Genomic DNA, 14,956 nt, shown 5'->3' with positions numbered 1-14,956 from the left:
GCCCCGACGCGTCGCGGCTGTCGTAGGGCTTCTGGGGGGAGAGCGGGGCCCCGACGGTGTCGGGCTGCCAGGCGGGGAAGATGCCTTCCAAGATGGCGGCGCCCTTGGTGCACAAGTGGCGGCGTGGGCGGCGCGGGCCGAAGAGTAGGCGTCCGAGTTTCTCTGGGCCACATCCAGGGATCACGCTGTGTCCACAGCCTGTTTCAGGTCCAATCCCGTTTTTTCCAGTAGTCTCTGCCGGATGTAAGTGGAGCTGAGGCCTGCGATAAAGGCATCACGAACAAGCTCGTCAGTGTACACTGCGGCTTTTACATCTTGGCACTTGCAGTCTTTGCCAAGCGTTTTCAGGGTGACTAGGAACTCATCCAGCGATTCCCCAGGTCGCTGTGTGCGAGTAGCGAGCAGATGCCTAGCGTACACCTCGTTCGTAGGCTGCTGGTAATGCGCCTTTAGGATGTCGCAGGCGGCCGGGTACGTGTCGGCGTCTTGGATGAGGGGGTAAACCCGGTGGCTTACCCAATTCCGCAGGATTCCGAGTTTCATACTCTCAGCGTCCGTAGCGCCTGTGATGGCTGCGGAATTGTCCAGGAAGAATTCCGTACACTTAAACCAGTGTCTGAATCGTGCCGATGCGTCCGAAGCATGCGGGTCCAAATCCAAACGTTCGGGTTTCAAGAGTTGGTCCATTGCGTTGAAAATTGAGTTAATAAAATTGATGTGCCTCAATGAATCCGAGACTCGACGTTAATGGAGCAAAGCAAGGCTTTTATTAACTCAGAAAGTAATACACATTGGAGAAGTGTCTCTCATCCAGAGGTCTGCTGTACTCCTGTGAGACACGCTGGGGCTTGCTTAAGTAGGGGCCAGGTATGGGCGGAGCCCTACACACAATACAATACAGGTAAGGAAATGAAACTGAAACTAAACTAAACACAGGGAATACAGTGCCTGATGAATGGCATATTTCATCACAAGCACCTCATCTTTCGATTGGGCACTTTGCAGCCTGCCGGACACAACACTGAGTTCAACAATTTCAGATAATTATCCCTGCCCCCATTTTTCATGCAGTATGATTTTTGCCATTCCCATTTGCAACATTTTATCTTTCCTGCCTCTTACGGATGCTGCCTGGCCTGTTGAGTATTTCCAGCATTTTCTGTTGTTATTTCAGATTTCCAGCATCCGCAGTATTTTGCTATTATATGACCTTTAAGGATGATAGCTCCAGAGGGATGATTGTAAAAATGATGGCAAATTTAAATTTGAGAGACTTATGGCGGGACCGGAACCCCATAAAAAGGGATTTCTCCAGATCAGGTTGGATGGGTAATGTTTTAAAACAGAGCCGAATAGATTTTGTGTTAATGCGGGAAGGGTTAAGTTCTGAGGTGATGGAGATTTATTATAAAAAAGTATTTTTTAGTGATCACTCGGCTTTGGTTCTTAGAATTAGGAACAGCAGAGTTAAGATTGGTTCAGGGGTGTGGATTTTAAACAATCAATACCTGAAAAAAATTGCTTATAAAGAAGGAATTTTAAATATAATAAAGAATGCTCGGAAGGAACCTTTGTTCTTGAAAGAAAGAAGAGTTTGGTGGGACAATTTCAAATATGAGGTAAACGTTTTTTCGGTACGTTATGGGAAAAAGAGAGCGGCAGCTAACCGGCGTCGAGAAGAGAATATAAACAAAAGGTTTACGGATGTCTGTAAAGCAGTTGACGGAGGGGGTAAGGGAGCTGAGACTAAGTTCCGGGTGCTAAAGGAAGAGTGGGAATTATTGCAAGCTGAAAAATGCAAGGGGGCCATTCTCCGTGCAAAGGCTAGAGATGCATTGGAGGGCGAAAGATGCACTAGATATTTTCTAGAGCAAGAGAAGCTGCGACAGAGATTATCATTAATTGAAGAGTTGAAAGTTGGGGAGAAGATCATTCATGAAAGTGGGGAAATTTTAGAGGCGGCTAGCAGCTTTTATCAAGAGTTATATACAAAAGAAGACATTTCCAATTTGGCGATGGAGAAGGTCACTGCTTTTATTGAAGAGGGTTTAAAGGAGGATGAGAGAAGCATGTGTGACAAAAAAGGATTAGCGGAAATAAAAGTAGCAATAAGTGGAATGAAGGGGGGAAAAAGCCCAGGGTCCGATGGACTAAGTGCAGAATTTTATAAAGAATTTTTCGAGATTTTAAGTCCATTGCTCTTAGAAGTTTTTAAGGAAATTAAAATTGAGGGAAGCCTGGCCGTATCTATGAGGAGAGGTCTCATAAGCTTAGCTTATAAAAATAAAGGGGATAGACGGGATCTGAAGAATTGGAGGCCCATCACATTATTAAATGTGGATTATAAGATCTTGGCAAGGGTTATGGCAAATCGTTTGAAGGAGGTGTTGCCGCAGATAGTTTTGCCCTCTCAGTCCTATGGAGACATAGGCCGGGACATCGCAGACTCTGTGGTCTCAATCCGAGATGCGATACAGCTCTTGGAAGAGATTGGGAGGGAGGCTTATATATTAAAGATAGATCAAGAGAAAGCCTTTGATAGGGTCTCTCATGAGTTTTTATTGAAGGTTTTGGAAGCATTTGGTTTCAGGGAAAATTTCATTCAGTGGATAAGGATTTTTTATTCAAACATATTTAGCTGTGTTAAATGTAATGGTTTTTTATCCAAGTATTTTCCGATACAGAGATCAGTGAGACAGGGTTGTCCCCTGTCCCCATTGTTGTACACATTGGTAGCAGAACCATTAGGTTACATGATGCGAAAGAAACAAGGTGTAGTTGGGATTGTGGTCCCCAGTTCTGGGCTGGTGTCGGTGATACACCAATATGCAGATGACACAACCTTAACATTGAGAAATGGGGAGTCAGTGAGGAAAGCTATGGATGTAGTGGAGGAATATTGTAGAGCTTCAGGAGCCAGAGTGAATTATAGTAAGTCCCAATGCCTGGTTGCAGGAAGGGGTAAGGGGGAATGGTTGGGGGGAAGTCCCTTTAAGGTGGTGGAGGTTTTGGAAGTTCTGGGGTGCATATGGGGTGCAAGAAAGACAGGGATGAAGTGGATCGATTAAATTGGGAACCGAAGGTTATGGAAATTAAAAAGATTTTGGGAAGATGGGAAAGAAGGTGGTTGAAAGTGCAAGGAAGAGCGACAGTGGTGTCTGCTCTCCTGCTATCTAAGTTATGGTACTTATTGACGGTGGAGGATGTTCCTGAGTGGGCGAAAAGTCCATCTGAGAGGCTTGTGTGAGGTTTTTATGGGAAGGGAAACCAGCCTTGGTGGCTTACAATACCATCATTGGACGGAGAAATCAGGGAGGACTCAATTTCCCAGATATTGATTTGAAGAAAAAATCCTTTAGAATCAAATGGGTGAAGAGATTTCTTCAGAAGTCAAATACAAGTTTTTGGAAGAGTTGTTTTGAGCATTTTTTAAAACGAAGTGGGATAGGTGGGCAGGGGATATTGTATATGGAATACAATAATATATTTTTGAAATCGATTAAACTTTTCCCTAGGTTTTATAAGGGGGTTGTGGAGACTTGGGCCCAATTTTTAAAAAGTGTGCAGTTTATGCCCAAGGGGGCTGAGGAATTCTTAGAACAGCCCTTATTTTTGAACAGGTGGGTCAACATTGAAGGAGAGGTTTTATTTAATCAAGCTTTTATAAAAGCTGGTATTATATGTGTGAAAGATGTATTATACGAGGTAATTCCAGGTTGGTTGTCGGAAGCGATAGTGAGGGACATGGTATGGGAGGAGGATCAGGAGGTAGAGGAAAAAGCAATAGGGATCATGTATGAAAAGATTGTGAGGGCAATGCCACAGGATTGGATGGAAGAAATAAATGCGGAAATCTCCAAAGGAAGTAAAAAGCGTCCTGCTTTTCCAAGCTTTCTGCTGGAGAAAGGGGGAGAGTTGGTCCAATTTGACAACTGTAATACTCGAGATTTCTATGAGGTATTTAGAGAATGGAGATTCAAGACACCTGCTGGTCAGGAGTTTTGGCAGAGTATATACTCACAGCTGGACTTCAACAGGATTTGGAAGGGAGTGTGGGCGAATTTTAAATGTCCAGAATGGATTGTACTGGATTTCAAATTGGCTCATAACCGGATCTTTACCATGACGGTCTTGTGCAAGATTGGACGAGTAGAGGGGGCAACTTGCCCAGTGTGTGGGACACGGGATGAGACTCTGTCCCATTTACTGGTGTTATGTCCGCAGTTAAATGACTTTAAGTACTATGTTCGACAGTTGTGTGAAGCATTTTTGCTGGGTGGGGACCGAAGAGCGAGAATGGGAATCCCGTGGGACTCAATTTTGAGATGGGGATTGCAGGAGAGTCTGCCCGAGTCTAGCGGAGCGGCAATTAATTTAATGTTCAGTTTGGCTAGATTTGTGATTGTGCAAAGAAGGAATGCTCTGTTTTTTAAGGGGAGGAGAATCAATCTAAAAGAGTATTTTAAATATAAGCTAAAAGATCATTATAAGGCTCTGTGGATGTTTTATTCAGAAAGGAATTTAAAGATAGTATTTTACAACCAATTTTTAAAGTACAATCGATTAATATATGTTACAGGAGACAAATTAAACTTCAGGTTTTGATGTTAAAATGTGGTGGCGGAATGGCTGTGCAGAGCGGCGGAATTGATTTGTATCATACAATGAAATGATCACGATGTTGTAAACGTTCTTAATGTTCAATAAAGTATATTAATTTAAAAAAAAGTGAGTAGCACTCTTGCCTCTGAGTCAGAAGGTTGTGGGTTCAAGTCCCACTCCAGAGACTTGAGCACAAAAATCAAGGCTGACATCCAGGGCAGTGCTGAGGGAGTGCTGTACTGTCGGAGATGCTGCCTTTTGGATGAAACATTAAACCGAGGCCCTGTATGCTCTTTCAGGTGGATGTGAAAGATCTCATGGCACTACTTTGAAGAAGCGCAGGGGAGTTATCCCCAGTGTCCTGGCCAATATTTATCCCTCAATCAACATAACAAAAACAGATGATCTGGTCATTATCACATTGCTGTTTGTGGGATCTTGCTGTGCGCAAATTGGCTGCTGCGTTTCCTACGTTGCAACAGCGACTACACTTCAAAAGTACTTCATTGGCTGTAAAGCGCTTTGGGACATCCTGAGGTTGTGAAAGGTGCTATATAAATGCAAGTTTTTCTTTTCTTTTACCTAAAATTAAAAGCTCTACATCTGTTGAGGTCCCTTCACTGGCAGGCATTTTGCTCCCAGGCCTCTATAATCACCCACAATGAAATATGTGAGCACAGGCTAGAATGACCCACCCTTTGACTTCTTCTCACAGTGGGGAAGAGTGCTACCTCCTCTTGGTGTTTCCAACTAACAGTCTGGGCAAGATGTGCGCACTGGAATATTTTCCTTTATTTTCTTGCTGCACTTTATTTGCACATCGCTGAGGTACATCACCAAGCTATCAATACGCCAACTGTGGTAAACCACTGTTATACCTGCCTGTATGGGTGTTTGTATTCCACTGTGTACATGTCTGTACATGCCTCGGCTGACTCCTCCCACAAGTCCAGGTATAAAGGTGACTGCTCCACAGTCCCTCTGTATTCTGGACTGGTCGACCACTCGAGGCACACCTTCATTCTCTTGTTAATAAAAGCCTGTTAGTTACTCGCTTAACCTCAGTCTTTTGGGTAATTGATAGCGCATCACCAACTTTAACAAGTTACCTCTGGGACTTCCAGCTGATCAAACTGTCGGCAAATTAACATTGAGAACAACGACCTACCTGCCAGGATCGTATCTTCACGGGGTCTCCTAATGTTGAAACCAGATTGGATTCTTTTGTGTGGGGAACACCAAGCACAACAAATTTTTTCAGCCATTCATCATTCATTGAAGTACGATATTCTCCCTAAAAGTTAATGTAGCGCATTTTAAAGAATGAATAGCAATGCAATAGTAACAAGGTCAACCCAAATGAGCTGATATAACTAACTTACACTTGGAGCTCCTAAGCAGTGCGATGCATTTCTTCAGTAACTCTAAAAACCAGATCGGTGGTTTACCAACTCTGATTTCCCAAATCTATTAGAACCTCAGGCTTGTCTGCTCCAAAGCGGAGATAAAAATCCTATACACCCCAACCCACAATGTGAATTCTGCTTATATTGTGTATCTACTGCTAAGGTGATTTCTTGAAAAGAATATTGTAAAATTGAGAGTTTATAATTGAGAGTTTATGTTGCATAGACTACACAAGGTGAATGGTGGAAGAGCTCCTGTGATGTTCCAGTGGTACAAGAAGTAACAATGTTGGAAGAAAGTGCCCTGTGCAATATGCTGGGCTGGAGTGACTCTAAGGAACATTAACCCACACACTGGACTAACAGACAAACTCTGTTTGAAGTTAACTGAATGGCTTTGTTTTACTCACCGTGAAGGGACCCAGATAAGCCACATACCCTCCTGTGATTAACACATCCCCCGCTACATTATTGATCATGTGGTCCAGGTTCTGGACAGTTTCTTGCCAGCGGATTTTCTCATCAGAAAGTCCATTTAATAGCTATGGAAAACCATATAATGTGAAAGGCATAACTTAAAAAATACTTTATACTGAAGAACAATACATTGTCCTCACAAATAGAGAAATAACAATTTAAATAACTCTGTATTTCTCTTCAAATATTTAATCAATTTACAAAGGCAACTAGAGCAAATAATTAAACAGCAACAAAAATCTGAACTTTGATTTTTATCTAACTTTCACTAAATTGCCATGATTCAGTAGGCTAAAAATGATTGTTGGTGATAGTGAGTAGGCGACTGCTTAACATGTCGCTAAGACATTCCTCTGCCCACTACTTTAACGACGGCATTAACGATTGAAATTAAGCGCCAGCCACTTATCTCGACAGCAATCATTTTCAGCCTTGTGCACCCTGTTTAATTGTGATGATTTATGTACAGTATAGATAGTATTGGGCTGGATATTAGCTCGCAGGCAAGGAGGGAACGGGGTCGGGGTGGGGGGAGGGGGTTGCTGTTTTGAGGTCAGAAAACCCAGAAGAACGGATTTCCCTCAGGTCCTGCCAAATTTAACAGTAGGACCTGAAAAAATGTTTTGTCTCCGTTTCCTGGCTGTAGCCAGCCAGATTGAGTGGCTTCTTTTTAATGTTAACAACAACTTGTATTTATATAGCGCCTTTAACGTAAAACATCCCAAAGCACTTCACAGGAGTATTATAAGAAAGGCAGTAAGGGCAGAAAATTGCATTTTTTCACTTCATTTTAATTTTTATTAGTTCACAAGGCATTGCCCTTTTAATTTCCCACAATTCCTAGCGAACTCAATAGCCTCGATTCCAGAGGCCGTAGAAGTTGGAATGCTGCTTCAGGATGGGAACTTCAACTCCCATGCCTGCACTAACACCACCAGGAGGGCGTTACAGGAAACTTTGTATTATCCTGAGGTTAACTGTCCGGAATGCTCGAGCCACCGGCAAAAATCAGGAGCCGTTTCGTTAGGTTTTTTTTCTTTTCGTTGCTTTTTTTTCACCAGTCAGGCTCTGCAAGGTCTCGCTGAAGCTGTTGCTAAGCTACAGAGACGCTTGCAAGGTACGGCTGACTGTTTAGAAGCTGTTGCTAAGCAATAGGGTTTGTTGCCAGATACGGAGCTCAAAATCTCCGTATGTTTCAACATTAGTGCTGGTTTGTCCGGCACTTTTGATGGGACGGCAACAGCTCGGTCCCGTCGGTGCCGGATAGCACAAAGTTTCCTGTACATGGTAAGTTAGCGCTGGGCTACAAATCTTTAGCCACCAGTGTGAATTTTTCTCTGGTAGCGCTTCGTCCATTTTCAGTAGCCGTTAACTCAAGTTGCCGGTGGCTCTGGCAACTCTCGTGGCAGCCACAAATTTTCCCCCCTAGGTTTTATGGAGCATCTTAAAGGAGAAGAGAGAGTTAGAGACGCGGAGATGTTTAAGAAGGGAATTCCAGAGTGTAGGGCCTAGGCAGCTGCTGCCAATGGTGGGGCAATGAAAATCAGGGATGCGCAAGAGGCCAGTATTAGAGGAGCGTAGATGTCTTGGAGGGCTGTGGGGCTGGAGATTACAGAGATAGGGAGGGGCAGGGCCATGGAAGAATTTGAAAACAAGGAAGAGAATTTTAAAATTGAGGCTTTGCCGGACCGGGAGTCAATGTAGGTCAGCGAACACAGGGGTGATGGGTGAACAGGACTTGATGCGAGTTAGAATACGGGCAGCAGAGTTTGGATATTCTGGCCAACAACAGGTCTCCAAGAGTATTGGGTAAGTGCAACAAGTCAATTTTTCCTTTAACCTATAGACGTGGCCAAGTCTGACATTGAAAGTAATTAGGCAATACACCAATCAGTGGCAACTCAAATCATACTGAAACCAAAGCAACTGCAATCCTGTTCTGTTGTGCCCCCTGTTGACCTTAGATATATATTCTAGAGGCAGATCAAAGTCGTGTATGTGTCGGGGTGCTGTGTTTTTTTTCATATGTCACAGACATTTCTCATCAAATTTTCCAACAAATTCACTGGCGAAAAGGTAAGATGTCCCTCAGACTGTCAGTTGTATTTATTAAAAAGTTTCCTATAGTGTATGTACCTTTAAGAGAGAACTACTTTTGCAGCTCCTGTGTACTGTAGTGCCGGCAGTGACCACACCTGTATGTAAGCCTTGAGCAGGCATCTGTACTGTTAGTTTTTAGACTACCCTCATCCAGTAAACACCTGTTGATTGTTGATCTGCAGTCTCCGTCTATTTATTGAAGAACACCATACCTTAAGATTCACGGATTCAACAGTGGCGACGAGGTCGATTCAAATCTACCTGCAACTCTGCATTTCCTTCCAAGGATTCGCTCCGGGAGGACGGTGGAAGAAAGTCGAGGCCAGAAGCACGGGCGTCGACCACGAGCAACCGCCCAGTCATCCGGCAGAGAGTGAACATCGCAGGGGAGGCTGTTGAGAGCTGGGCTTGGTTCTCCAGCCGCGACGATCCAGCAACAGACTGGCAACAGGTACAGCGCAGACCCTTCCCGGACAGCGGCGGCTGGAGCCGACCGACGGCACAGAAAAGGCCGAGCAGCGTCGACGGGGTAAGAGAGAGGGTAAAGCACACAGGGCGCAGCCGGGGGTTGAAGACCGAGTGGCGTCGACGGAAAACAAAAAGAGAGAGAGGGTAAAGCACAGCCGGGGTTCAGGACCGAGTGGCGGCAACGAGAGAGGCGCACAGGAGAACGCGCAGAGCGCAGCCAGGGCTCAAGGGCTGAGCAGCATCCGTGGGGAAAGAAAGGAAGCGCGGGAGACGCCATTTGAGCCGCGGAGAAGAAGGGAGAGCGCGGGAGACGCCATTTTTGAAGCCGCAGCGGCGAAGAAGGGTGAGCGTGGGAAGAAAGGAAAGCACGGGAGACGCCATTTTGAGCCAGCGGAGAAGAAGGGAGAGTGCGGGAGACGCCATTTTAGACAGTCTAACCACACCCAGGGATGCCGAAGAGTGGCAGTGTCACTGCGTTCGACAATGAAGTCGAAGATTGGGTGACATATGTGGAACGCATTGAGGTGTACTGCAAGGCGAATGAAGTGCCAGATGCCAGGAAAGCACTGGTTTTGTTGAATTCCATGGGTGCAAAAACGTATGGCTTACTGCGAAACCTAATAACCCCAGAGAAGCCAGTAGATAAGGATTTCAAAAGCATAGTGGAAATCCTACAGGACCACTTAAGCTCCACACCGCTGCTGATAGCAGAAAGATTTAAGTTCCACAAAAGGAACCAGCATAAAGACGAAAGTAATGCTGAGTATTTAACGGAACTGCGCAAGCTATCGAAACACTGACAGTTTGAAATGGGACTAGCAGATACGTTAAGGGACAAGTTTGTGTGTGGGCTTCAAAGTGAAGGAACCCAGAAACGGCTTCTATCAGAAAAGGATCTTACGCTGGACAAGGCTTTCAGCATGGCAGTATCACACGAAGCAGCCACACGGGGCGCTGCAGAGATACAACGGAGACCGCAAGAATATGGCACCAAAGAAATGTCATATGGAGCAGGGAAGTGTTATCACTGCGGCAGAACAACACACGACCAGAAGGATTGTTGGTTCAAGGACCAAGTGTGCAGACAGTGTGGAAAAGCAGGACACATAGCAAGAGTCTGCAGGTCAGGGAAGAAAACCAGCAGCAAGAAATCTCCACAGGAGAAGTACAAAAAGGTACATAAGGTGATGGACAGCAGTTCAGACGAACAGAAAAGTGATACAGACTCCGGAAGCAAGGAGCTGGGTTGTCTGAAACTACATAAGGTAACCAAAATGGAGGATCACCAAACTATTTGGGTCACGCTCAAGATAGCAGGAGTCCAAGTGAAAATGGAATTGGACACAGGATCAGCCCTAACAGTCATAAGCCAAAGGGACTACAAGCGGCTATTCTCACATATACCCTTGAAAGCTACAGAGATTGTCTTGAAGATGTACACGGGGCAAAAAGTCTACCCCAAAGGAAAAATAAGGGTGAACGTGATATACAAAGGCCAGGAAATACCAAAAATGGACCTATATGTATTGCCAGATGGAGGACCACTACTAGGACATGAATGGATCCGGAAGATACAATTAGATTGGCATTCCATACAGGCACTGAAGGTTGAGGCCAAAAAGGATGACGACGTCACACCTGGACGACTGTCAAAAATGCTAACTGACGCACAAGAAGTGTTCCAGGAGGGACTCGGAACACTAAAAGGCATAACAGCGACGATTAAAATAGAGGAAAATGCAAGCCCAAAGTTTTTTAAGGCCAGACCGGTGTCTTATGCGATCCGACCAGCCGTCAAAGCAGAGCTGGAAGGGTTGGAATGTTCAGGAGTACTGTCCAAAGTGGACTGGAGCGAGTGGGCTACACCCATCGTTCCTGTAATGAAGAGGTCGTTGAGTAATACGCCTGGGGAACCAAAGAAGGTCCGCATCTGTGGGGATTTTAAGGTGACAGTGAACCCAGTCCTTCACATGGTACAATATCCGCTTCCACGGATTGAAGATATTTTCGCCTCGCTGTCTGGAGGAAAACGCTTCACTAAGATTGACCTGGCCCAGGCGTACCTGCAAATGGAGGTAGAAGAAGCCTCAAAACAATACCTCACGATAAACACTCATAAAGGTCTCTACCAATACAACCGGCTGGTGTTCGGGGTAGCATCGGCTCCGGCTATTTGGCAAAGGGCAATGGATCAAGTCCTGCAAGGGATTCCAGGGACCCAGTGTTATTTGGACGACATCCTGGTCACGGGCGAAAATGACAGTGATCACCTCGCCAACCTGGAGAAGGTGTTCACTAGATTGAAGGAATATGGGCTACGAGCTAATCGCCACAAGTGCGAGGTTTTCCAGAAGCAGATCTCGTATTGTGGCCATGTTATTGATGAGGAGGGGTTACATAAGTCCCCTGAAAAGATTGAGGCAGTACTCAAGGCTCCAGCACCGGAAAATGTGTCACAACTGAGGTCGTTCCTCGGGCAGGTGAACTACTACCATAAGTTCTTGCCGAATTTGTCTACAGTATTACACCCACTGAACACCCTACTGCAAACGGGGGTACCATGGAAGTGGAATGACGAATGTAAACGAGCTTTCCAGAAGTGCAAAGAATTGATCACATCAAAAGAGGTGTTGGCCCATTTCAACCCAGCACTACCAATTCAGTTGGCGTGTGATGCATCACCCTATGGTGTCGCACAAATTCCCAGACGGGTTGGGGAGGCCAGTAGCCTTTGCGTCTCGGTCACTAACCTCAGCCGAGCGCAACTACGCCCAGATTGACAGGGAGGCCCTCAGCCTAGTATGGGGAGTAAAAAAATTCAACCACTATCTGCATGGGCAGAAGTTCACCTTGCTGACTGACCACCAACCACTTGTCTCCATCTTTAATCCAAAGAAGGGCATTCCAGTGATGACTGCACAACGGCTACAAAGATGGTCCCTTTTTCTAGGGGCGAACCAATATGAAATAGAGTATAAGGGCACGAAACAGCATGGAAACGCTGATGGGCTATCACGCCTGCCACTGCGTACTGCGGAGGAAGCACCAGCAGTGGACCCTGTCGAAATATTTTATTCGTCGATAATTGAACGCTTGCCAGTAACTAATGCGGATATAGAGAAGGAGACCCGAAATGATCCGACACTGTCTCAGGTATATGATTTGACGGTGAAGGGATGGCCAACACATGGCGACTCACTGTTGCCAGCATTCTCATCCAGAAGAGAACAGCTGTCAGTATGCCAGGGGACAGTGATGTGTGGATCCCGAGTGGTAATTCCACCCAAATTAAGGGAGAGAGTGCTCAATGAGCTTCACGAAGGCCATCTGGGAGGGGTGAAAATGAAAAGCCTTGCTAGGGCTTATGTGTGGTGGCCGGGGATCGATCAACAAATCGAGGACCTAACAAAGAGCTGCTCAGGATGCCAGAAGGTCCAAAATGCACCACCACATGCCCCTCTACACCCATGGGAGTGGCCCTCCTCTCCATGGCAACGGGTGCATATTGATTTTGCTGGTCCATTCATGGACTCAATGTTCTTAATAGCAGTGGATGCGCACTCGAAATGGCCTGAGGTCATCAAAATGTCCTCCACCACTCCGGAGAAAACGATTGCAGTCCTATGGACCATATTTGCCAGGAACGGCTTGCCAGAGCAGATTTGCTCTGATAACGGACCACAGTTTGTGTCCGAAGAGTTTCGGAAATTTATGAGAAGGAATGGGGTAAGGCATTACACATCCGCCCCGTATCATCCAGCCACAAATGGATTGGCTGAGAGGTTCGTACAAACCTTTAAAAAGACAGTAAGGGCCATGTGCGATGATGACATTCCACTACAGCATAAGGTGGACAATTTCCTGTTAGCCTACAGAAATGCGACACATGCAGTTACCAACCAGACCCCGGTCATGATGTTCTTTAACCGAAGGTTGAGATCTCGTCTGGATTTGCTCAGACCAAATGTGCGAAGAAATGTTGAGGATAAGCAATTCCAGCACATCAATGAGAAGCCGACAAGGAGCTTCAATGTAGGACAACCAGTCTTGGCCCGTGACTACCGAACAGAGAAATGGCAACCCGGAACGATATGCACACGGCAGGGGCCACTAATGTACACAGTGGATGTCGGGGAGAACATTGTGAGATGCCATGTCGACCAGATCCTAGCGTCACAGGAACAAGTCAACCCCATGTCTCGCGTACCTGGGGATGAACCCGACATACCGGTAGCATCTACCCCAGAAACAGTAGCAGCGGAAACTGATGAACTAACCGACGACAGGGGGCCAGAATCGCCTCCGCACCAAGAACAAGACACTCAGGAAAGGCGCTATCCAGAAAGGATCAGGAAGCCGCCCCAAAGACTGAATCTATAAATGGACTATTTCAGTTAAATGTGCATGTTTAAGTGTTAACTGTTATTTGAATGTTATGGTACTGTTAATCTAAAAGGGGAGGAATTGTAGTGTATGTACCTTTAAGAGAGAACTACTTTTGCAGCTCCTGTGTACTGTAGTGCTGGCAGTGACCACACCTGTATGTAAGCCTTGAGCAGGCATCTGTACTGTTAGTTTTTAGACTACCCTCATCCAGTAAACACCTGTTGATTGTTGATCTACAGTCTCCGTCTATTTATTGAAGAACACCATACCTTAAGATTCACGGATTCAACATTTCCCCCCTTCACTACTGGAAATAAGCCACTTTACGAATATGTCCATCAGCACAGGTGGTAAACAGAGAAGAATGGAATTGAAACAATAGTGGGAAACCAGAATTTTCAGAGTCATTCTTAGAATTCTGATAAAGTGGTTCAGTAAATATGCAACATGAATTTCTGGGTCTAGAAATGAAAGGGGTGACATTTTGCCTGACAGTAACTTTATAATTTCAAACTTACTTCAGGCAGAAAAGATGGCCGAGAATTTCCTTGGAGTCTGGAGATGACAAACTCATGGATGAGAATTTCAGCAGTAGTAATGGGCTGTGGTAGGAATAGAGATAGGCAATATTACGGAGATGGAAGTAGGTAGTCTTTGTGATGGAGAGGATATGGGGTCAGAAGCTGAGCTCAGGGTCAGATAGGACACTGAGATTGGGAGTGGCCTAGTTCAACCTGAGACAGTGGCCGGGGAGGGGAAATGAATCAGTGGCAAGTGTACAGAGTTTGTGGTGGGGACCGAAGACAGTGGCTTTGGTCTTTGCAATGTTTAACTGGAGGAAATTGCGCTGATCCAGGACTAGATGTTGGACAAGCAGTCTGACAACATAAAAGCAGTGGAGGGGTCAGGAGAGGTATTAGTGAGGTAGAGCTGGGTGTCATCAACGTACATGAGGAACCTTTTGCCATGTCTTTGGATGATGTCACCAAGGAGCAGTATGCAGATGAGGGGGCCAAAGACAGATCCTTGGGGACTCCAGAGGTAATGGTGTGGGGGCGGGAAGAGAAGCCATGCCTAGAGAGGCTCTGGCTACGATTGGACAGGTTTGATACAATTGGATTGCTCAGTGCTACAGAATATTGCAACATTAACATGCTGCACAGATGGCTAGCTTACATTCTCAAGCAGCTGAAGAACTGCTTAACCACTGCATTTTGCCCAGATTTCGGGTAGAATTCCTCACACTAATACTACAGTGGGTATAACATAGAACTTTGTGTGCTTATTACCTTGTCAGCTCTGATTAGCCTCTGCTCACACAGTTCACATTTATTTTCTAGCTCTTCTTTCTTTGTTATACAGTCCAGGTACTTTGCTTCAAGAGCAGCTATCCCAAGTTCCACATCTTCCAGACGATCCTTTGCTTCCTCTAGGATCTTCTGAGTCACATCAAGATCTGCCTGAGCTTCACGGAGGGCTAGCTGTTTAAAACAAAAGTAAATCAATCGATTGTTAAT

At 45.5% G+C, this 14,956-nt stretch overlaps 1 protein-coding gene across 1 annotated transcript in view; it reads right to left on the bottom strand.

The window, feature by feature from the left end:
* Nucleotides 1-14,956, bottom strand: part of dnah1 (dynein, axonemal, heavy chain 1) — a 971,783-nt gene that overhangs the window by 384,284 nt on the left and 572,543 nt on the right. The window contains exons 57-59 of the mRNA XM_085999976.1: nt 14,729-14,920; nt 6,419-6,550; nt 5,771-5,896 (exon numbers count right to left, since the gene is read on the bottom strand). Of these exons, the coding sequence (XP_085856102.1) occupies nt 5,771-5,896; nt 6,419-6,550; nt 14,729-14,920 (450 nt within the window). The remainder of the gene's footprint in view (nt 1-5,770; nt 5,897-6,418; nt 6,551-14,728; nt 14,921-14,956) is intronic.

Source organism: Somniosus microcephalus, chromosome 11, assembly GCF_052327205.1.
Source record: "Somniosus microcephalus isolate GS21.2 chromosome 11, FLI_Smic_1.0, whole genome shotgun sequence".
NCBI classification, from domain to species: domain Eukaryota; kingdom Metazoa; phylum Chordata; class Chondrichthyes; order Squaliformes; family Somniosidae; genus Somniosus; species Somniosus microcephalus.
The sequence above is the reverse complement of the archived record's forward strand: the minus strand, read 5'-3'. Positions and strand labels throughout refer to the sequence as shown.